General features: G+C 42.7%; 1 protein-coding gene across 1 annotated transcript in view; it reads left to right on the top strand.

The window, feature by feature from the left end:
* Positions 1 to 24,418, top strand: part of SYT10 (synaptotagmin 10) — a 50,585-nt gene extending 26,167 nt beyond the window's left edge. Inside the window, exons 3-7 of the mRNA XM_063134976.1 lie at positions 9,475 to 10,039; positions 19,428 to 19,548; positions 20,014 to 20,185; positions 21,365 to 21,494; positions 24,347 to 24,418. Of these exons, the coding sequence (XP_062991046.1) occupies positions 9,475 to 10,039; positions 19,428 to 19,548; positions 20,014 to 20,185; positions 21,365 to 21,494; positions 24,347 to 24,418 (1,060 nt within the window). The remainder of the gene's footprint in view (positions 1 to 9,474; positions 10,040 to 19,427; positions 19,549 to 20,013; positions 20,186 to 21,364; positions 21,495 to 24,346) is intronic.
* Positions 24,419 to 25,288: the final 870 nt, after the last annotated feature.

The raw sequence follows: 25,288 nt of genomic DNA, 5'->3' as shown, positions 1-25,288 counted from the left end.
CACAAGCTAGCCCATTTCGATCTGTATCAAGTTGGTCCAGCACACAGATTTTCAGGTGTGTTGTTGTTGTTTCTTAAATGGTCATTTACGCAATTGTTGATCGTAATGTGTGCAAATTGTGCCTGTAATATGCTTAATTTGCACAAAATTCAGCATATCGCAGCCAACATTTGTGCAAATTAAGCAACTTACAGCCGAAATCTGTGTAAATTACACAAATTTCAGTCACCATTTGCATAAATGGCAATTTAAGAGAGAGAGAAACTGAGGAAGTTCCCAGATTTCGGCAAAAAGCCCACAGTTTAGTTCATAAATGCAAGCCAAGCTGTGGTCTCCAGGGAAATCTGGCCAGCCTAAAAAGGGCCAAATCTCCCCACAATGGCCATCCATGCAGGCAGAGAGCCAGTGAGCAAGTAGGTGTGGCATGTACTGCTCCTTTTTCTCACCATCTCTGCTGTCCAGGCCAGAGTGATTGGCAGATGAACAATGCAATGGCTGCAATGACTAAGAGGAGAAGCAAGTCAAGGGGCTCTTGTCCATGGTTCCTGCTGGGGCATGGACCCTCAGCAGGTGCCTGACCATTCCAACCTTTGACTCCAGTCCTTCAAAACCTGCTGGAGGAATTCAGCTGGCAATTTTCTTTTCTATTGCCGAATTTCCATTGCCCGCATTGAAATGCAGCTGCTTGTGTACGAGCTTCCAGCTGACACCCTGTCGCTCGTTGTCTGGATGCTTTTGTTCTCTAGGATCTTGTGTTGGCAGGGGTTACAATTTCTTAGTTCACCCTGGGAACCAAAGAGATGAAGGCAGGCCCTGGGCAGTACAACAAATCAGAGTGCATGGACGTGGTGCCGCAGGTGCATGCCGTTAACCGGGTACCATCTCAGCATCCTAATTGGTTGAGCTTCTGATCCTTCAGTACGGCGATCGTACTAATCCCATTGTTGTTGCAGAACAGAAAAGCATACCCACGTTGCCATGGGAACCCAAAACACGGTTAAGTAATTAATACATCAATTAGCAGCCTAACTGAAATGTTGTGACTCAGAACATACGCAAGCTACTGTGTTATTAGGGCACTGGCTTACTGGAGTACAAGTGTCGCTGTATATTACTGCCTTTGGAAGTAGCTCTCTATTGGCATCTTATGCCGTGGTTAGAACTATGGGAGGCTCTGACACAGCGAACAATAGAGGGCAAGAGGAAGATTATCATCTAGTGATTACATTCTGTTCTTAAAACCAGTGGTTTCTATTTTCAAATGATATTTGGCAACTTGAAAAAGAAGCCCCACTTTCCTTTTCTTTTCGAAAAGATCAGATATTCTGCTGTAACTGATTCAGAGTAAAGCAACTGCATATGATTGTGAGAATAGCTGGGCTCACACAACCCACTAACCCACCATGGGTTATCATATTGTATGAACGCAGCATGTTTTCTGCAGGTGGGTTACCATGTTTGGAGCACGTTTGCAGCACGTTTTCCGCAGGGTAGCTTCCTAACCATGCAGTGTGGTTTATTTTTCATGAACACGCCACCTTGAGAACCACGGCTTGTTGTTGTGTTGTTCAGGATGGTTAACAAGCCACACTACATGGTTAATGAGCAATTCTGCAGAAAACACGCTGCAGACAACGCATTAATCCATGGTTCAACGACAACCCACACTGGGTGGGTTAGTGTGTTGTGTGAACCGAGCTAATATCTGCCATCAATGGGCGGGCAATCATACCACTCTAACCATTTATTTTAATATGGAGCCTGCCCCAATTCCAAATACTCAGTTTGACTCATGTTCTATTGTTATCAGCACTCTCAGCGGTTTACAAAGGTTAAAAACAGTGAGCATTAAAAACAAATATACAAAAATTTTAAACCAACAAAAGCATAAAAACAACAATATCCATTTAAAACAACTATTCTGGAGTCACTTAAAACTCAACATATGCTGTTAACTGCCTGGGAGAAGAGAAAAGTCTTAACCTGGTGCCGAAAAGATAACCATGTTGGCGCCAGGCGAGCCTCATCAGGGAGATCATTCCATCATTGGGGGGCCACCACTGAAAAGGCCCTCTCCCTTGTTGCCATCCTCTGAGCTTCCCTCAGAGTAGGCACTCGGAGGAGGACCTTAGATATTGAGCGCAGTGTACGGGTAGGTTCATGTCGGGAGAGGCGTTCCGTCAGGTATTGTGGTCCCAAGCCATGTAAGGCTTTATGGGTTAAAAACCAGCACTTTGAATTGGGCTCAAAAACATAGGCAGACAGAGTTGGTCTTATATGTTCGAACCTTCTAGTTCCGGTTATCAATCTGACTGCTGCATTTTGCACAAGCTGCAGCTTCTGAACCATCTTCAGAGGCAGCCTCACGTAGAGTGCATTGCAGTAATCTAATTTGGAGGTTACCAGAGCATGGACAACTGAAGCTAGGTTAGCCCTGTCCAGATAGGATGTAGCTGGGCCACCAACCAAAGTGGTAGAAGGCACTCCGTGCCACCAAGGCTACCTGAGCCTCAAGGGACAGAAGTGGTTCTAGGAGAACCCCCAAATTATGAACCTGCTCCTTCAGAGGGAGTGCAACCCCATTGCAACCCCGTCCAGAACAGGTTGAACACCCACTAACAGCATCTCAGTCTTGTCTGGATTGAGTTTCACTTTATTAGCCCTCATCCAGTCCATTGTCGCAGCCAGGCACTGGTTCAGCACATCCACAGCCTCACCTGATGAAGATGAGAAGGAGAAATACAGCTGTATGTCATCAGCGTACTGATGACAACGCATTCCAAAACTCTGGATGACCACACCCAATGGTTTCATGTAAATGTTAAACAGCATGGGGGGACAAGACTGACCCCTGTGGAACCCCATACAATGTTCCCCAAGCACCACATTCTGGAGCCAGCAAGCCAAGTAGGAGCAGAACCACTGCAGTGCAGTACCTCCCATTCCCAACTCAGCCAGTCTTTCCAGAAGGATACCATCAAGGAGAATCAACAGAGTCACATCCCCCCTGTCTTTCTCCTGACATAGGTCATCATATAGGGCGACCAAGGCTGTTTCTGGGCCAAAACCAGGCCTGAAACCCGACTGAAATGGATCCAGATAATCAGTCTCATCCAAGAGTATCTGAAGCTGGCCCACAACCACCCGCTCAAGGACCTTGCCCAGGAATCGAACATTTGCCACCAGCCTGTAATTACTAAGATTTTCTGGATCCAAGGAAGATTTCTTCAGGAGTGGTCTCACTACCACCTCTTTCAGACAGCCCGGGACCACTCCCTCTTGCAGAGAGGCATTAATCACCTCAGAGCTCACAGTTGAGTCTGACATTCCTGTTCAAAGAAAAAATGGCTGCTTGAGGGATTTCCATTTAGCAGACAGTCTAGGTGTAAAGAGAAATAGTGTTTTTCATGAAGTAAAACACAATTGTTTCCCCATGGACAATTTGTACTCCCAGTATGAAAGAGCTGGTGCCACAGCTGGTCCCCAAATTTATTTCATGCACTTTAAAATGAAGAAGCTGAAGAGCAGGACCCAGGCATACCTGCCTTTCCTAACATGAAAAACAGTGGACATGCAGACAAATACTTCAGTATCTATTATATGATGCCATTAAAGGTAAAGCTATTAGCAACATGGTTGAAGTATATTTTATAAAGGCTAGAAAACAATGAATAAGTGCAATGATGACATTGCCAGGATCAAGGACCAATTAGACATTTGAATGCCCCCTTTCCATTGTCTTATTAAATTCAGGTTCTGTTAAGCAGCAGCTGAAGATCCACGTTTTTGCCCAAGCCTGCACTACAAATCTCCTTCTTGCATTCTCACCCTCTTGGTTGTTATTTTTTTACCGACTTCCCCTTTTCCTATTTTGCTCTAGGTTGCCAACCTACAGGTGCATAGGAGAGTTTGTGCATTTTTTCAACATTCAGATAGTTGAAAGCACATTAAAAAAAAATAAAAAAAAACGTTGTTGTTGTCTCTTTTCTCACTCTTGGTGGTTTTTCTAGATGAACATGATGGGCTTTGCCAGATCATGCTGTCTCTTACTGGTTCAGGAATTTCCTGACTATTGAGCATGTTTTAAGTATGACTGCTTTCTGGATGTTGGTGTGGATGCATTTTGGTAGGCCCAGTTTCTGAGGGTTTTCTGTATAGTTTTTTGATGTGCTGCTGGTGACTGATGTATGAATGAATGAATGAATGAATAGTTTATTTGTTTGTAGCACAAAGACCATTACAAAATACAGAATTGCTCACATATAGCAACACACATTATTTAAAATATTCAAAATATTCAAGGTACAATCCTTTCTCAACCAAGGAGTCAGTCAGTGGGTCACTCTAGGGGTGCTCCATTTATCTGCAGCACCCACCCTTTGCTATCACGATGGTGACATACATGCCAAAGTCACAAGGATAATTTCAGTGATTACATTATAACCTAAAATGCTGGCAGTCAATATCTGGCACTATCAGATAGGTGGGATCTCTGATGATAGTTTATACAAAACTATTAAATCAAATGGTCCCCCTTACAATCTACGCAGACTTTGTTAAAAAAGTTATTTCTGATTTTTTGGGCTGCAGCCGCAAACTTTGCTACCTTAATTGTAATTGCTTTACTATGGTCCACCAGCAGATCACAGATAATGTTCCTAGTGTGCCAACCCGCTCTTGCTAACAATAGTTAGAAAACGCTCCCTGATTTCTTTGTACAGAGGGCAACGCAGAAGATAATGCGCTAGGTCTTCGATCTCCCCAGAGCCACAAAAACAGATCTGCTGGGCATGGGGGACTTTTTTATACTTCCCCTCCAAGAAAGCAGAGGGCATTGTCTGAAAACGAAGGACAGTAAAGGCCTTTCTTAGGGCAGGAAACGATAGGTCAAGCAAATATTGTGAAAAGTACTGTTCTTTCTTAATAAGACTAAACCATGGAGAGAAGGCCTGTAATTGACTAGTAGGGGTGTGATCCGCTCCGATTAGGAGCGTAGAAGCAGTAGCGGATTGGCCTGCTCCGCCTTACCCAGAGGCGGAGTAGGAGCGGACCGCGGACCCCTAGAAGCAAGGCGAAGAGAAGCGACCATTTTTCGGAGCTCCTAGTTCAGGCGGAGCGCTCCGGTCGCCATCTTGAAAACATTTCGCCATAGGATTGCATTGCGGCAAATAATCGCGCATAACTAGGTTGTTTTTGAAGCTATCGTTCTGGAAATTCTTGTGCTCAGAGAGTCGTGGATGGGGGTCATTTTGAGACCACTCTCACCTCTCTGCGTTGTCTGGGTCGCGTGCTATATTTTTTTGAAAATCGGGTCAACCGCGCGGCTCAAACGGCGTTTTCGGCTTTTCGCCCATAGGATTGCATTGAGGGAAAGAATCGGGGATAACTGGGGGGGTTTAAGCTATTGTTCTGAAAATTCTTGTGCACAGAGAGTCGTGGATGGGGGTCATTTTGAGACTACTCTCAACTTTCTGCGTCGTACGGGTCGCGCGCTAGAAGTTTTTAAAAAATCGGCGGGAAAAATACCTTTTTCAAAGGGCTGAGGGGCAGAGTCAGCTCCCGGTCATGATGATCCCAAAGTTGGAGGAGGGCATAGGCAAAACGGGTAACTTGGGATTCTGGGAAAATTCTCTTTCTTCATCTGAACGGGCTTTTCCCCGTGTTTTTTAACACAGTAGCCCCACCAAATGCACAAACACAACCTGAAATCATATACTAAGCCAAGAATAAGAGATAGAAACACAGCACTGCTCCCCACCCTAACTTTGGGGAACAACTGAAAAGATGTGGTGCAAGGGGATGAGCTCCCCTAGGGCATCTCATTGTGGACGTGCCCCCACTCTCTCCTGCACTGGAAGGCCATTAGAGCCTTCCAAAGAGAGTAAAACGGTGGAGCAATGCCTATCATGAGTTGAAGTGAATGTTCACTTTTTAGTGGTGGAGCGATGCCTGTTATGAGTTGAAGTGAGCGTTTACTTCTTAATCTCAGAGCTGTTGGTGGCTGTCTTGAGTTGAACTGGCAGCTGCTTCCCCCTCCCCCGGGCACGTCCCCCTATTGCTGGTAAAAGACAGATATAGCCTTTTTTTAAAAAATCTTCTTGCTGTTTATTGAGCAACACTGCTGCTTTTAATTCCACCCCTCCTTTGTTTATTTATTGATTTATTCCATTTTATATGCATTACTGGCTTATCCTTGGCTCACTTCCTTATGCCCCCAGAAATGCCAGCTGCATGCCTGCCTGCCTTCCCTCCCTCCTCCCCTGCCCACCTCGCAGGGATGTTGTGTGTGTGTGGCTTTGACTCAGGGGAGAAGTCCTTCCTGCGCTCACTTGGAGTTTTGGAAGTTAAAGCCCCGCCAAAAAACAGGGGATGATGGGACTGCCTTGAGTCTCGGCGTGCGTATGTATCCCTGGATAAGCTTTCATGGTGGTGAGTTTGAGGGTTTTTTTTAACGTGCAAAATTGACGGAGCTATGGAAAGGGTTGTTGGATTTTCATAAATTCCCCAAAAATCAGGGGATGATGGGACTGCCTTGAGTCTCGGCATGCGTATGTATCCCTGGATAAGCTTTCATGGTGGCGAGTTTGAGGTTTCTAACGTGCAAATTGACGGAGCTATGGAAAGGGGTGTGAATGGGGTGCCCGATTTTCAAAAATTCCCCAAAAATCAGGGGATGATGGGATTGCTTTGAAACTTGGCGTGCGTGTGTGTACCCCCATGAGGTGTCATGGTGCCAAACGTGAGGGTTCTAACTTGAACAGAAAAAAAGTTGTATAATTTTTTAGCTTTCAATGCAAGCCTATGGGGGGGAAAACGGAGCTCCGGATCCGGATCCGGAGCTCCGAGCAGAGCGGAGCGGAAGTGGGTGGAGCGGGGGCGGGGCGGAGCGGCCCGATCCAGAAAATGGCGGATCTGCAAGTGAAGCGGAGCGGGGGGTCCGTGCACACCCCTATTGACTAGCTATTGCATTTCCTTGGGCATCAGCCTCATAGATTCTATCTCCAATACTCCTTTTGTTATTAGCTAGCAGTTCCTGCACCTCCTTGGCATAGAGCTGGGACAAAGTTAACCAGTTATGTGCCCATCCACCCTTTTTCAACTGTTCATTGAAACATTGTTTAGCTAAGTTATTTTCATCTAGAGTCATTAACTTTTCCCCATAAAGTATAATACTCTTGTGGATTCTTGACTTGAAGGAGGGCAAATCCACCTCCATTCTTAATAAGGCAGCGGGAACCCCTACTGGAAGAGCTAACAATTCCTTCAACACCATGTTCTGTATGGTCTCTACTGATGAAATAGAGTCTTGACCCCATAATTCTGCCCCATACAATAGTTGTGGGAGAACTTTGGCTACAAAAAGCTTCAGGGTAGGGGCAACCAAGGAGCCACCTTTGTGTCTTCCATATGATAATATTGCTTTAACTGATCTTATAGCTGAGTATTTAGCTGCCTCCACTTGGGTTTTCCAACCCCCATTATAGGAGAAGTATATTCCCAGATATTTAAAACTCATGCATTGTTCTATCTGCCGGCCATCCAAGAGCCATCTGTGCACGCGGTTTCTCCTAGAGAAGACTAGGTGACTGATGTAACTAATAGAATAATTGTGACCTTTCCCTGTTGCCATAGTTCTTTAACTTCAAGTTTATTACTGCAAACAGCCAGCATGTCAGAACAAATAAACAATAAAATAAAGTTTAAAACAGCAACAGTAAAATAAAGTTAAAATTGAGAGATTAAAAGTCAAAATATACAGACACCACAGGAGAAACATGACAAACCCATCAGAGCATTTAACAATGTTAATTTATCACCACTCTATGACAGTTTATGGCTGCTGTGCAAAATCTAGCCACTTTAGCTGTGACCTGAGAGTTTAGGTCTGACAAAAGATACTCTAGGTAGAATGCATCCGGCCTACCTGGGAATTTTTGTATGAGTGGGATTATGAAAGGAGATCTAAGGTCTTGATAAAAGTTATAATGAAGTAGCACGTGACCCACTGTCTCTACTTCTCCCATCTTACACGGGCAAATCCGCTTGCTATAGGGGATCTTTTTGAATCTACCTTCCAACAGTGCAGATGGTAAAACATTGAATTTGGCTAGCATAAATGCCTTTCTAAGTTTGGGGATGGTCAGATTTATCAAATAGAAGGTGCAAATGACGCTCTATTATCCCTAAAAGCATGGTATAGTGCTGCTTGGCTTAAATGATTTTGGAATTCAATAGCTCAAATTCTCTGTAAAATACCTATTTTTGCTTTGGCATACCCTAGGGTTAGGATGGCAGTTGTAGAGAACCTAAAGTTAATAATTTCATATTTAGTAGCTTTTTCCACTTTGATCGGAAGGAGTGGGTTAGTATAAGTGGAGCCAGTCCAACAGGCGCAAACATCATTTTTAACCAAAAATGGAATTTGCGCAGCCATATGCGGGCCTCTATTGAAATCTGCCCTGCCTCTAACCGTATAAATCACATTTGGAACACAGCTTGGAATACCAAATATTGCTCTCAAAAATCTAGTTTGCACAGCCTCCAATGAAACAAGGTTTTAAAATACACATACTTCTGAGCTGTACAACAGCTGGACTAAAACCTTGGCTACAAAAACCTGGATAACAGAAGGGGTGTGCTGCCTTCCATTGTTGTAAAAGAAGGAGAGGAGTGCCTTTGTACTTCTCTGCACATTTGCAATAGCATTTTTTGATTGTACCCTCCATGTTCTTAATGAGTGGGATATTATTCCTAAGTACCTATAGGTAGTCACCTGCTCAATTTTGTGATCATTTGTTTGCCATTTATGCTTTGTCCTTTTCCTGGAGAACACAACAACCTTAGTTTTATCATAATTAATTTGCAATAAGTCATTCTTACAGTAACTGTCCAGGGCCCTCTTCAATAAAATTTGAAACGAAAATGTTCTGGTCTCTTTTTGTTTTGATTTATCCACTCCACATCTAATCGTCAACACACACACCCTGACTTAAAGTAGATACCTGAGACCCAGAGAGATTGAAGACTGGTTTGATGGAGGTAGCTAGGCCAATATATATATATATATATATATATATATATATATATATATATATATACCTGGTGGCAGAACAGGGCATTGCCAGCCCATAACACCCATCAATTTTTCTCTGGGTGAAACGCAATGATTCCCCTTCAGCCTATCCTCTACAGATGTTGCCTTCTAAACCCTTTATATATTTTTGTTGCTTCCCTCTGGATTACTATTTTTTTAAATTTCAAATTGTCAACATTCTTTTTGAACAGAATTATTAAGTTATCTTCCAGGATTACCTAGTGTTGTTGACAATTGTTCTCTCAAGAGAGTTATAACAACAATGGAAACGTGTTAAATGTGAGCTTTCGATTTACTTCTTTCATTTGTAGCAATACTAGACGTTTTCTTCTTTCCCTTTGAGATAATCATTGTTAATATCTTTGCTTTTGTACATGCAGGCACAATTCTTTCAGGAGACACTTGCCAAGGCAAATGCAAGTGTCCAGCATTGATTTCAACATGGGGACCGATCCAGTTTTACAAAGGGGTGAGACAACCACCAGCATTGGAAGGATAAAACCTGAACTTTACAAACAGAAGTCCGTGGATTCAGAAGGCAAGAAAGAGGACGTGAAAACCTGTGGGAAACTTAGTTTTGCCCTCAAGTATGACTATGAAAATGAGCTGCTTTTAGTTACTATTATCAAAGCCTTGGAACTACCAGCTAAAGACTTCACTGGCACATCAGATCCCTATGTAAAAATCTACCTTCTTCCAGACAGAAAAAAGAAATTTCAGACGCGGGTTCATAGGAAGACTTTAAACCCTGTTTTTGATGAAACCTTTCAGTTTCCTGTAGCCTATGACCAGCTTTGCAACAGGAAACTGCATTTCAGCGTATACGATTTTGACAGGTTTTCCAGGCATGATATGATCGGGGAAGTTATTCTGGATAATTTTTTTGAAGTCTCTGATCTCTCAAGAGAGGCCACAGTGTGGAAAGACATCCATTGTGCCACTACAGTAAGTAGCATATTCTCAAGTTTTAATCAATAAGAGTCACTCCATGCTATAACGATACATCTCTCCTGTCGGTTATGTGTGCAATAATTGTATGTGTTCGTACCTAGTGCTATGCCAAAATGCATGTACTCCATAACTGCGAAGTCCTTGTTGTTAACTCTGTTGTGGCACTTGTCCGCTTGTGAGGCACTAGCTTTCCATGGCAAAAATTAATTTCTCTGTTCATTAGTGAACTCTGTTCACAGTTCATTATCTAGTAAGTTTTCTTAAAACACCAACTGTTTTGAGTATCCATTGATCTCCTTCTTACAAGAGACCACATGTCTCTTGTAAGAAGGGGACACAGCCTCATGCGCCTTTTATTTCACCTGATGGTTCCTGAAATATAATAGTCTACTGGTATGCAAGTCCCTGTACCTTATAGTCCAGAGTAGCCACACACTCAACGCTTTGTGTTCTACAAGCCTAATGCCCTCTAATTTGTAATGTCACCAATAGAAACTTGCTAATAGGCATAAAGCTGAACATTAATAGTCTTCTTCAGTTCTGACATTAGAACAAGTTCCTTCAGTTTTCTGAAACACACAAAGCCAATTTCAGTGTGTGGCTTACTCTGGTTGTATCCTGATTTGGTGTTAATGAACCGTGTTTCTTTCTTTGTCGAGAATTTTAAAACATAACCTTCCCACTTCACAAAAACGAAAAAAGAAAGAAAGATGCTCTGGATTGAAGGTTTCAGCCATTTAGCTGGAAAGTTTCTGTGTGTGGCTTTAATTATAGTTTTAAGAAGCAAGGGCTTCTTTAGATTAAGGGGAAATCGCGTTTCCTTAACGGAACTTTGGTTCCTGCTTTCCTTGCACAATTGCAATGGGGCTGCATTACATGGCTGAAGAGGATCAACCATGGAAAACTTCCCCTCCTCTTGCTACTCATAGCCCAGAATGGGACAGCACTCTCTACTGGGTGATTTGTAGCGCAACTTCCCCATAGTAGGAAATCCCAAGATATTTCAGCAGAATCAAGATATCAGAGGGTGTTGTTGTTGTTTTAAAAAATGGAATTACCAGGGGAAGGCACAGGGGACATGCCAATGTCATCAAACGGACCAGAGAAATTTCCGTGAGTGGCCAGTCACGCGTATGCCTTATTTCGCTCATCTGAAGAAGGCCATAGAAAATTGCTTTATACTAGGTCAGATTAGTTAGCCAACTAGCCCAGTATTGTCTGCTACTCTGACTGACAGGCAGGGAACTGTTGTTGTTGTTGTTGTTGTTGTTGTTGTTTCTTATAAGCCTTAACAAAAAAGATTTGGGGTGACTTACAAATTTACAAATAAAAGCACGCACACAAATTAAATAATTTTAAAGCGCTAAAAACACGCATTCGCTAAAATACCATCACCCCATTAAACCACTGAAACATCAGTGGCGACAATAAGCAAAACAACCAATGCCTTAAGGAGCCCATCATCATGTGCCATCCAATGTCTGGGAATAGAGGAAGGTCTTAACCTGACACTGAAAAGATAACAAAGTTGGTACAAGGGGGACCTTGCTGTGGTGAGCATTCCGCGGTCAGTTGAGGGCACTGCTCCTTAGGAGAGGCATTTCAACCTTACTGTCTGCTGTATGTGTTTATGGTTTTAAATGTTGTATACAATTTTTAATGTTTTAAACTTTTGTAAACTTCCCAGAGAGCTTCGGCTATAGGGTGGTATAGAAAAATAATACATTATTATTATTATTATTATTATTATTATTATTATTATTATTATTATTAGGGCTGTGCTTCGCTTAGGGTCATAGAAGCGGCATTGGAGCGCCCTGATTCACCTCCGTTAAAGATGGAGGAGAAGTGAGTCAGGGGCTTAGCAAAGCATAACGAAGTGGAGCGCCCACAAGCAGAGTGCCCCGCTTGTGGCGGAGTGATCTGCCCGCCATTTTGGAACTTTTTCCCCAATTTTCCCCCAGCTTTTCCCCCAATTGTTCCATATGATTGCATGGTGTGAAATACACGCATATAACTTTTTTGTTTTTCAAGCTACATCCTTGAAACTTACTGTGCTTAGAGAGTGATCATTGGGAGTCATTTGTGCCAATTTTCAGAAGTTTTCGTCATGCAGTTTGCTTGCTATTAATCTCTTTAGAATGGGTAAAAGCAGGAGGGGGAAGCGCTTTTTTTCTACCTTGATGATTGACAGATTCAATGCCCAATCATGATAAGTGATCACCTGATGTGAAGCATCTTCCAATCCCAATGTTAGAGGGGGGGAATAAGCAAAACAGGATACTTAGTACCTTGGGATACTAGTAACTTTAATTTTTTTGCCTTTCGATCAGACTTTTTTCAGTGTTTTGAAGCAGTAGCCCCACTAAACTCACACACATAACCTTAAATCATATACTAAGTAAAATAACAGAGTAATAAGTAATACACCACTGCAAGGTACCCACCATGACCTTGGGGAACAACTGAATAGATGTGGTGCAAGGGGATGATGTCCATACAGCATGTGGACGTGCCCAGTGCACACTGCCCTGCCTTGGGGGGGGGGTCATCAGAACCCTCCAAAGGTTAGCCATTTGGAGAAGCCAATGACATGCATGAGTTGAAGTGTGATGTCGCTTCTCAAAGGCACGTACCTAGACAGGACCGGTCAAATGACTAGAATCCCCTGTCCCTCTGGGCACGTCCACTTTCCCCTTGCTGGTAATATAGTCAGACAAAGCCTTTTTTTAAAAAAAATCTTATTATGATTATTCCTAGATTCAGCAACACTGCTGCTTTTAATTCTATCCCTCCTGTGTTTGTTTGTTTATTTATTTATTTATTTATTTATTAAATTTATATACCACCCCATAGCCAATGCTCTCCTGGCTTTCCCTCTTCAGTGAAGTCAGGCAGGCTTTGATTGTGGTTCAAGTTCTTATTGTTGTTGTGATTTGATTTATTTATTTATTTATTTATTTATTACATTTCTATACCGCCCAATAGCTGGAGCTCTCTGGGCGGTTCACCAAAATTAAAAACATTCAAAGTATAAAACAACAGTATAAAACCATAATATAAAATACAATATAAAAGCTCAACCAGATAAAAACAGCAGCAATGCAAAATTACAAATTTAAAACACCAAGTTAAAATGCTGGGAGAATAAAATGGTCTTCACCTGATTATTATTATTAATATTACTAGTAGTGCTATTATTAACTTTATTATTATTGTTTGCTAATGGCTGTGTGATCACAGTGCAGTCAATCAATGCTGAAGAAAGGAAGACAAAGGTTTACTCTTATCCTCCTAGCCCCCTATTAGTTATGGGATACAAAAGGCATCTCTCTGTGCTGTTCCCACCTCACAGGGCTGGTTTGCATTACTTACTTTGATGGCCTGGAGAGTGGAAACAATCCTTGGCTCACTTACTTGTGCCCTCAGAAATGTCTGCTGCATGCCCGCCTTCTCACCTCCACCTGGGTGCTGTCATTGTGGGGTATTGGGATCTGCTGCCTGAAACTACTTCCCCATAGATCTATGGCACATCGCGTGTGTGTGTGTGTGTGTGTGTGTGTGTGTGTGTGTGTGTGTGTGTGTGTCACCTCTCTGCCTGCCTCTCTGCCCTCCTGGTGCCTGGGAGATGTAGATGGGCTGTGTGGGTCAACCCCACAAGCTTCTTGCATGCTTGCTCCCAGTGCTTCAGGCCAGGGCACAGCTGCCGCTTGCTGCTGCCTCTCCAATACTGTGCCTGCCTCACAGGGCTGGTTTGTGTGTGTTTTGCTTTAACTCAGGGCATTAGCCCTTCCTGGTGATGAAAAGGCAGCTGCATTCCTTGTTAATTTTTGAAGTGTTGAAGATTCTTATTTAGGTTTATCTTTAAATATTCCCCACAATTCATGGCATATTGGGATTTCCTTTCAAATGGCCATGGATAGGGATCTATTTATTTAGAAGCCCATGTAGCTGTCTGCAGCTTACAAAATCCCTGAGATAGATGCATTTCTGAAACTGGGGTGGGGGGATATTATTTTTAAATGTTCGCCAAAAATCAGGAGATGATCAGAGTTCCTTCAAACTGGCCATGAATAACGATCTCCGTGGAAGCTCTCAGGGTGCCCACTTACAGGTCTGTATCTGGAAAAATCCCTGAGATATTTGCATTTCTGTAAATTGGGTGAGGGAATATTTTTTAAAATTCCCCAAAAATCATCAGGGCATGCTTGGATTTCCTTGAAAATTGGCATGAATGTGGATCTAGGTGAAAGCTGGGATGGTGGCCATTTTAAAGTTTGTATCTTGAAAAATGACAGAGATATTTGCATTTCTGAAAATGGGGTGGGGGATTTTTACATATTCGCCAAAAATCACTGGATGCTTGGATTTGCTTCAAACCAGCCATGAATGTGGATACATGGATAATCTCTCATGGTGCCTATTTTGAGGTTTCTAACATTAAAAGTAAAAAAGTTATAGGTGTTTGATTTTCAATGCAAGTCTATAAGGAGAGGGAAACACAGAGCTCCGATCCGGATCCAGAGCCCCAACATGGAGCGGACCATAGGCGGACCAGCGTGGGGCGGAGCAGATTTAATCCTGAAGTTGCAGATTGGGATCCAGAGCGGATCAGGGGTCCGTGCACAGTCCTAATTATTATTATCTCTTTTTTCGCTCATGGCGGTTTTTCTAGACCAACATGACGGGCTTTGCCAGGTCCTGCTGTCTTTTACTTTTACTAATTCAGGAATTCCCTGACAATTGGGCATGTTTTAAGTATGAGTGCTTTCTGGATGTTGGTATGGATGTATTTTGCTAGGCCTACTTTCTGAAGGTTTTCTGTATAGTTTTTTGATGTGATGCCAGTGACCGATGTGACTAATAGAATGTGGCCTTTTGCTGTTGCCATAGTTCTTTAACTTCCATAGCCAGTAGAAGTTAAAGAAATTATTATTATTAATATTATTACTAATACTAATACTGTTATTATGGGGGGTTGGGGCATGCAAAAGACAAAATACAGCAAGTGATTGGCCATGAGTTGAAAGAGGATGGGCCAGGGGAAGGAGGTGTGGTTATCTGGAGGCTGACTTGAGATCCTATGTGATAAGGTGGAATATCTAGATCCAGTTCCATCTGCTTTCAGCCTGGTTCTGAGACAGAGACTACTTTGATCACCTTGGTGGACAATCTATGCCAGAAGAAGTCCTTCTTTCAGCACCACCATCTTCAAAGGCACCTTTGATGAGCTTCTTTGTGGCTGCTCCCAGTTCCGTGAAACTCCCTGCCAATATTATTATTATTATTATTATTATTATTATTATTATTATTATTATTATTTCTATCCCGCCTTTTATCCAATCCTATTTATCTATCTATATATCTATTTCTATATTACCCAATAGCCAAAGCTCTCTGGGGGGTTCACAAAAATTGAAACCATAAGGTATAGCGTGAAATATAAAATATTTTTACCACAATATAAAAGTACAACCAGAATAAAACCGAGCACTAATGCAGAGATTAAAAAACAGGGACGCTAGGAGTAGTATCCCGTCTTAGTCCTATGTAGAGTAGACCTATTGAAATGAATGGGACTCAATTTAGTTGTGACTAACTTTGGTCTCATTCATTTCAAATGAGTCTACTTTATGAATGACTAACATTGGATACTACCCTAGAATCCTTCTGCCGGCATGCAAATACTGTTTTATTCATGCGGCCTTTGATGTGTCAGTGCGTTCGTTGGGCTGGCTGCTTGTATTCTGTTGTTGCTTTGTTTTTATTGTATTTTAATGCATTGTTTTATTGTTTTAATCGAGGTTTTTTCATTATTGTAAGCCACCTTCAGTGCCATTTTCCTTAGTAGAAAGACAGGTTACAAATCAAATAAAAAGAAAATAAGTAGCTGAGCCAGATTTGGCCTATAGGTCTGAGTTTCAACATTCCTGCAGTGTAATATGCATATTTCAAACATGTGTTTCTCACACCCGTATGTAAAAGGAGGAGGCCATGAGTGACTCCTGTCTTATATGCGTACTGGATGCTCACTAGGGCTGTGCACAGCACCCCGATTCAAATTGGTGTTCAATTTGGAGCTTCCAAATTGGCCTGATTTGACTTGGGGCACCTGGGTACCAGCCCGGCCCATTTCGGACTCAGTTCTGAATCTACAGAAGGCCATCTGCTGCAGTTTCCCGGGCGCAAGTGCAACTGGGAGTCTTACTGCCCATGTGTGGGACTTAAATGAAGCCTCCATGCATGCCGGTGAACCACTCATTCTCCATTCTGGCCTGCCATTTCCAGTCACCATAGTTTATAACAGTAGATCTATGGCAGGCCAGAGCACAGGATGGGCAGCTCATCGCCACACACAGAAGCTTCAGGTAAGTCCCACAGGTGTGCAGGGGTCTGCGGCTGGCCATTGGGCCAAATCAGCCTGAAGCACTTCGGCTGCTTCAGGCCAAGGCAGTCGAATCAGCCTGGGTAGGGCTCAACTTACAGGAAGCCAGATTCCAGCTGGACATCAGGAAAAACTTCCTGACTGTTAGAGCAGTACGACAATAGAACCAGTTACCTAGGGAGGTTGTGGGCTCTCCCACACTAGAGGCATTCAAGAGGCAGCTGGACAGCCATCCATCAGGGATGCTTTTGGGTGGATTCCTGCACTGAGCAGGGGGTTGGACTCGATGGCCTTATAGGCCCCTTATTTATTTATTTATTTATTTATTTATTATTGCATCTCTATACTGCCCAATAGCTGAAGCTCTCTGGGCAGTTTACAAATTTAAGACAATTCAAAACAAAACAATAGTATAAAACTATAATATAAAATACAGTATAAAAGCACAACCAAAATAAAAACAGCAGCAATGCAAAAATACAAATTTTAAATACAAATTTAAAACAGCAAAGTTAAAATTAATTTAAAGTCTGTTAAAATACTGGGAGAATAAAAAGGTCTTCACCTGGCGTCTAAAAGAATATAATGTAGGTGCCAAGCGAACCTCCTTAGGGAGCTCATTCCACAGCCGGGGTGCCACAGCAGAAAAGGCCCTCCTTCCAACTCTACTAAGAGCCTCGTGTGGCGCAGAGTGGTAAAGCAGCAGTTTCTGCAGCTGAAACTCTCCCCACAGCCTGAGTTCGACCCCAGCGGAAGCTGATTCTCAGGCAGCTGGCTCGGGTTGACTCAGCCTTCCATCCTCCCGAGGTCGGTAAAATGAGTACCCAGTTAGCTGGGGGAAAGGTAACAACGGCCGGGGAAGGCAACGGCAAACCACCCCTCTATATAAGGCCTGCCAAGAAAATGACAGTGAAAGCTGGCGTCCCTCCAAGAGTCAGTAATGACTCAGTGCTTGCACGAGAGGTTCCTTTCCTTTTTCTTTCCAACTCTACTATTCTATGATTCTATGAAATCATCTCACTTCAACTCGGATTCAGTGTACGAGACTGAGATGAAGCACAACCCTAATGCTCACTGCAGCTAATAACTCCCAAGCAACCATGGAGATACGTCCTCAAAGAAGATTCCTTTCTTGGTTCCCATGCCCTTTTCTTGTTTTCCATCCTTGTATGTTTTGCATGAATCATCTGGATATTTGTGCTGATTACCACACTGAAAATACCGTGCTTGCTTGCGGTTTCTCTGTTCCACATTTGGAGTATGTTTTGTCCACTTCTCAGCGGTTTCCCAGTTGGCAAGTTATTTCACAGTCACTTTTTGAAGCTGTTAGTCCTCCCCTAACAGCTTCTGTTTGCATTTCATGTGAATCTAACAAAACCCAAACAAAGCTGTCATGAAAGGCTCACTCTAAGGTGCAGTGAGACTAACGATGGCCTAAATTCATGCGCAAAAAAATTACAAGCATTGCACCACAGGCATCTTTTTTATTTTCTACAAGAAAACTTCATTTTGCAAGATAGGAGTTTGGTGCCAGGTGTTCTAAAATGGATGAATGCATTTAATGGTATACAGTAGAAAAAAATCTTGGCATCTTGTAGCCCCACCTTGCCTTTAACCACACCAAGGGTCCACGTTCACACAGTAGCCAAGCAGCTGCCCACAGGAAACCCACAAGCAGAACATGAATGCAATAGCACCCTCTCACCCATGTTCCCCAATGACTGGTGTACATAGGCCTACTGCCTCTGAAACTGGAGGTAGCATATAGCCATCAGGACTAGTAACCATTCATAGCCTTCTCCTCCAGGCATTTGTCCACCACCACTCTATTAAAACCATCCAAATCTTGTGTGAAGAAGTCCTTCCTTTTACCTGTCCTAAATCTCCCATCAATCAGCTTCATGGATGACATTGAGTTCTAGTATTATGAAAGAGGGAGAAAAATGTCTCCCTACCCACTTCCTCAATACCAAAGATCATAGAATCATAGAATAGCAGAGTTGGAAGGGGCCTACAAGGCCATCGAGTCCAACCCCCTGCTAGATGCAGGAATCCACCCTAAAGCATCCCTGACAGATGGTTGTCCAGCTGCCTCTTGAATGACTCTAGTGTAGGAGAGCCCACAACCTCCCTAGGTAACTGATTCCATTGTCGTACTCCTCTAACAGTCAGGAAGTTTTTCCTGATGCCCAGCGGGAATCTGGCTTCCTTTAACTTGAGCCCATTATTCTGTGTCCTGCACTCCGGAAGGATCGAGAAGAGATCCTGGCCCTCCTCTGTTTGACAAGGAACATTTATATTTCCTTCTGCCTATTGTTGGGTGGGGAGAGACACACTGCTATGCTAAAACCTTAGATTCCTCTATTGTTTTCTATGGACAGCATTTCTGTTCCCAGGGGGAGGATCAGGCAACCTAGGACCTCCAGATATTTTGAACTAAACAGCCTGTTCAGACAACATGCTAAGCCATGGTTAGGCCGCTAACCCTTTTGCAGGTAATGGTTAGTGAGCGTGTTTAAACTGTGTTTATGTAGCCACCATGGTTAGGAATGGTTCACATGACATGCTAAAACATAGAACTCAGTACCACAAGATGTAGTGATGGCCACCGATTTGGATGGCTTTAAAAGGGGGTTGGATAAATTCCTGGAGGCGAAGGCAGTTAATTTACTAAACCAGGAGAGGAGACCCTGCAGTTCCTTCAGATGATGTTGGACTACAATTCCCATCATTCCCTGACTGCTAGCCATATTGGCTGGGGCTGATGTGAGCTGAGGTCCAACAACATCTGGAGGGCTGCATGTTCCCCACTCCCGCAGCCCCAGAAATAACACTGTGCTGTTTAGGAAAGACTGGGATGGATGATTAAAAAAAATCTGTCCTGTTGTGTGTGTTTTTGAAGAGAGCCAATATTTCAGAACACGTTTTTAAAACAAGAGTTGTTTTCCATTGCTATAGAGCTGGACAAAGCTTTTAACACTGTTGTGTGTTTTTCAGGAAAGCATTGATTTGGGGGAGATAATGTTTTCTCTGTGTTATTTGCCTACGGCGGGACGAATGACCCTCACAGTGATCAAATGCAGAAATCTCAAAGCTATGGACATCACTGGCTCGTCAGGTGAGCATGTGCCATTCCTCTTAGCCCACATGTGTTAAATCTATGGGGGAACCCAGTTACCATCAGGGTTTCAAGCACTTGATATGGACTTCACAGGCAGTGACGTTTGAACAATACATTATGTGGAGTTCAGTGCTTCTTTCCATCACACTTTTTTTTTTACTCCAAAGTCACCTAGAATCATATGTGTCCAAATGGAAGAAGGGTGCATAAACTGAGGCTCTGTAACTCTTGCCCTCCCGACTTCCTTTTTTCTAGCTCAAAATCGCCTCCTCCAAGCTGCTCTTTGACCTGCATGGAGGAAAATACAAGATTTCTGTGTTGAAATTACATTAACATTGGATGCAATCTATCATCCGAATGTATTTAAATTTATGAGCATTATCCAATCCCTCCATTGTGAAAACTGTTCATGTACTCCTATCTTTTGCTTCCAGTTGTTAAATTCCCTTCCTGTTATCTCAGATCCGTATGTCAAAGTATCCCTTATGTGTGATGGTCGACGATTAAAAAAGAGGAAAACAACTACAAAGAAGAACACACTCAACCCAGTATACAGCGAGGCCATTGTCTTTGATATCCCTCCAGAGAATGTGGAGCAAGTCAGCCTCTCCATTGCTGTTATGGACTATGACCGGTATGTTGCATTTTCCTACAGTGCTCTGATCTCGGAGGAGGGAATCTGCACTCCATCCCCTCCACCTTCTTTTGCAGCCAGCGCAGAAGGAATCACACCAGCTGCCTCCCCGAGGTTGGGAACCTGACCTCGAAGAGGGGGGGAAAGAGGGGGCTTCAGCAGACAGGAAGGGGAGTAGACTGGAGAGGCCAGGATATAAGCTATCCCAAGGCCTCTTTAGACTCCTTCCCTCTCCCTCTGAAGTGCCCAGGCTAGATGGGGGAAAAGCCCATCTAGTAAAAATGCAGGATGGGAGGATAGGGAGGCAATGATCACCTCCACTGTTCCTCTCATTCTGCACTGGATGCTCATAAGTCCCCAGGTTCGGGGGCTTATAAGCATTGAGGGCGTAAACAATAGAATTGCACCTTTAGGCTATTTGAAGCCCACCCACCCACCTTAAATATTGCTCCTCTCTAGGCTCAGATCCACATCCTGAAAACTTAAGGACTGTTTTGCATTTTTTTGTATTTTTAACTGCCATTACCTAATGTAAACTACATTTCGCTCTTATGGTTAATGGAGATGATTAAATAAGCATTAAAAGGACACGTTTGGAAGTGCATCTGAAAGTAGAAACCAAATAACAAACCCCTCCCCCCCCAAAAGAAAGAATCCACAGCTGCCGAGGATTCCTGTGTGGTGCCATGAGTTGAGAGAGTTGTGTGTATGTTGCAATTCAGTGGAAGCAGAACATGTTGCAGCAGCTGCAACATTAATCATCCTCAGAAACTCAGCTTTCATTTATTTGATTTGATTTTTTTTAAAAAAAACACCAAGTGCCTCGGCCTTATGGATGTGAAAATATGCTTAAAAGTGTGTAACAAATGTTTGGTGAACTTTCAGAAGCAAGAGGAATTGGATGTATAAGATTTCCATGGGGCAGACAGTGGGGCTTCAGTGTCCTGCATCTCCCTGCCCCTTCCCATGAGCAGTAGAGGGATTTTAAATTATGCACACTAAGAGAAATCAGTCAGATTTTTCCTTAATTTGCATAATTCATAAAATTTGCAGAATCTGTTTTTTCTTGTTGCAGAACGCACTTATTCTACCCATATACTTTTATTATTATTTTACCGCACAGTCCACACAGTACTATGGATAACCTTTATACATTCCTTTCTCCTTCTTTAATCCTAGAGTAGGACACAATGAGGTGATTGGAGTATGTAGGACTGGGCTTGATGCAGAAGGACTTGGAAGAGACCACTGGAATGAAATGTTGGCGTACCCCCGCAAGCCGATAACCCACTGGCATCCTTTAATAGAGGTAAAAGAATTACAATATCTCTGCAGCCAGGTAGTCCTCATTATCCCTCTCTATTGAATACTTTGTGTCCAAATCGGTCTTTACATTTCACAGGGCAGCATCTTTGTAAGATAAAAATTTGGAGCAGAGTGGAGGACAGAAAGAGTAAGTGCACAATCTGTAGGAGAGACGATCCTAAAAATCGCTTTTACATAAAAAGCCTAGAAACGAAATAATTTGAAAAGCCCATTGACTAGAAAGCAAATTCAAATTTCAACCTTTTGCATCCCACCTGCTAACAACAGTTACTACTGATGTATTTCAGATAAAGGACCAAACTAGATGAGACATAGAAGAACTGCCACTGAATCCCCCACTGTTTCTTTCCTTTTAAAAAAGCTGCTATGCCGCCCCCACCCACCCCCAGGTAGGATCAGGATCACAGCATTAGGAGAGGGTGGGGGGTTTCCGCACACGCACTGTCTTTCTCCAAATTAAATTGCCTTCCAAATATGTTGTTTGTTCCACTGATTAAAACGGTATTTATTCCTCAAATGTATAAGTTGCTTCCCAAATCAACTTACACAATAAAACCAAAAATATTACAACAATAGCATCAGAAAACATTAACAAATAAATTCACAACCATTCAAAAGCTAAAAGAATTCAAAGCCAACCAGATACAAAGGAAAAAGAGCAATATGGGGAGAAAAATCAGAAGCCCATTTTAACCAAAGGTGGGTTGAAAAATGTAACATCCCAGGGTCTCATCTAAAAGATAATTGGGAGGGACCCAAGCATATATATTGAGGAAGGGAGTTTCACAAGACATATAGATAGCCTTTTTCTGGAAACCCGCTATAGAAGATTTTCCTGACACTAAAGATTAAAATCCAATAAGATTGTTAAATGAAATTAATTGGCAATAGATTCAGGAGAGACAAAAGCCAGTTCTTGACACAATGCAAAATAAATGTATGGAATTCATTGCCATAGGATGTAAGGATGGCCTCCAACTTAGATTGCTTTCAAAGGAGATTAGACAAATTCAGTGGAGGAAGAACCTATTGATGGCTATTAGATATAATGGCTATGAGCTTTTCCTTCATGAGACTCAGGCCATAGCTAGACCTAAGGTTTATCCCTGGATCGTTCAGGGGTCAAACCTGTTCATCTAGGTGACACACAGGGGATCCAGTGCTCAGGCAGGGGCGAACCCTGGATGATCCCAGGATGAACCTCAGGTCTAGCTGTGGCCTTATAGTGTGCACTTGTCATTCTCTACTCATGGCTGTTTACGGGGTCTTTAGATGATGTTGCAACCCTCCAAGTTCATTTCTTTTTTTTTAGAACAGGGAAAATGTAGTATTATTTGTAAAAATGGGGAAAAAATGATTTTCTCCTGTGTATTCTGCTACACCACAGTGCCACCTAGAGGTTATGAACTGGAAAAGCAGGAAAAGAAACTTACTTTGGGTAGTGCTCAGATCTCTCAGTTCTGTGACAAAACCAAAAGTAGATATAGCAGGTTAACAGGCTTGTGTAGAAAAGCCCAAGGAGGCTCTATTATGTCTCAAAATCTCAGTTACTGGGGAGCAACAGTGGGACAGACATGTTGTCTTCCTATCCTGCATGTGGGACAGGAATGGGTTAGAATTGCCTTTCAGTTCAGTTTTGATAAGAATTCTTGGGACAAAAAGGACTTGAGATTAAAATAAATAATAATGTGAGAGAAACCAAAATGGACAGATGTGTCCATCTAGGCCTTCCCTGTCTATTCCGCCATGCTCGTGGTGCTGAATTGGGTCGTCACCTCTTCTTTTCTGACAGACTCATCTTTAACCAGTTTTGTAGTAGAGCCAGGACTTGCAGGGATGGCACTTTATTATGAGCAGGGATACGGACGTCATCTGCCACCCCTTCCGAATCCCCTGTTCCCGCTGAGTTTAGCTGCAATCTCAACAACAATGTATAGTTGTGAGCTATCCCTATTGTAATGAAAAGTACTTTGGGTTGGGTTGGTCTTGAATGGGCATTTAAGACCCAATAGTTTAATAGAAGACCTCCTCCAAGCGGACATGAGGATTGCTAGAACTGGTTTCTTTACATGGATCGATACAACTGCTTGCATTTTTGGTGTCTCCTTGGAGGCGTTGTTATAGGAAATGTCATGATGAACACTTACACTTTAGAATTTACCGCTATATGCATAATCAAACTCATAAAAGTTAAATTGCCAATAAACAAGGCCCATAGCCAGCCTAAAAGTTCTAGGGGGAAGGCTGCCCCCCAAAAGTAGGGGGCAGTTCAACTGGTTTGCAAGCCCTTTAAAGACAAAATTGTAAAGTTTATTTAATTATTTGTTTGTAAAAACAAAAAATAGGGGAGGCAGAAAAACATAGGGGGCAGCCCCTCCAGCCTCCCCTTAGCTATAGACCTGCCCAGTACTGACCTTAACAATAGGTTGTACTGAATCCTGAACTTCAACATTCTAATATAAACAAAGTGACTCTGTTTTCTATAAAGAGACACCACTGTCTTTAACAGCTATGTGGCAAGCAGGTATATCATGGTCATGCTGTATCTCTTGAATTTGGTTCATGCAGATGGGCAAGAATTTTGTTTCAGTTCATTTTTTCTAAAGAATTACCCAAAATTGCAATGTTCTTCACATCAGGAGGATATGAAGAACAACTTAAGATTTTTAAAAAAAAAATGAATGTGAAAGCAAAAGTGACAGATACGTCCATGTCTATTGTGGGCTTTCCAGAAGCATCTGGTCAGCAACTGTGAGAAGCCGGGTGTTGGAGCTGGTAGATCTTTGGATCCTGCAGGACTCTTCTTATGTTCTTAAACATTATCATTTCTTCCAGTTGCCGGGCCGAGCAACCAGTTTCGACAGCCAGGCATCTTGTTCCTCACCTAAACCACCACTTACACCCTAGATGGAACAGTGGGTTCCTGGAAACCTGTGAAACAAGTTCACCATACCTACACACAACTGAAGGTTTGGTGCCAACTGATGACCTGCATACATATCATTGCATTACAATCTGTTGTATTTCTGCAATATCATACCATTATTTCTAAGGCTTAACTTCCTGTTGTATTTCACCTGAGCACTGGACACAGACGTCACAAAAACCAGTTAATATCACTTCTTTCTTTATATGAACAAGGCATTTCGAAGAACAAATCTATATGTATACAAGGTCTTGGAAGCAACTTTATCTTCACGATAGCACAAACTGTAACACCATCACGTTTTCTTTTGTACTTCCTTTTCTTTATTTTTTGGGTGACTTCTCTCTAAGTTAAGGCAATTTTATACATCACATAGGGAAAAACCACTGGATGAATACTTGACAGGAAACTGCTGCCAATTACAGCTTCCTGAGGAGAGTACTGAATGTTGGTTCTCATTCACACAATGTTTTTAAGTGTACACCATTGTTTCTTAAAACTTTTGAAGTCCCCCCACCAAATCTTTTCTGAAGTTGTCCTCCATTCTGGGCCATTGAGTACAGAGTAGGATTTGAATAGCTACACGTGGAGGTTCTTTATGTGTGCCTCAACATTTCCAAGGAGCTCCCTCCCCTCTGCAGCTCCCTCCAAAAGCCGCTCCAGAAATCTGAGGAACATCTTGCCTCTTAATAGGTCTCCAGTGGGCTGCTGCCTGTTTGCTGTATTGCACTGGAGCATAGAAGATGGAGGAAAGGCAGCCACACCATAGTCAAGCAAGCAATAAAGGAAAGTTTAGGACAGATGTGAGCTGTTCGTCCTCTCCCTGTTGCTACCCAGCTGGCAAGTCTGGC

This window comes from Elgaria multicarinata, chromosome 9 (genome assembly GCF_023053635.1).
Source record: "Elgaria multicarinata webbii isolate HBS135686 ecotype San Diego chromosome 9, rElgMul1.1.pri, whole genome shotgun sequence".
Taxonomy (NCBI): domain Eukaryota; kingdom Metazoa; phylum Chordata; class Lepidosauria; order Squamata; family Anguidae; genus Elgaria; species Elgaria multicarinata.
This window is presented reverse-complemented; position numbering and strand designations above follow the sequence as displayed.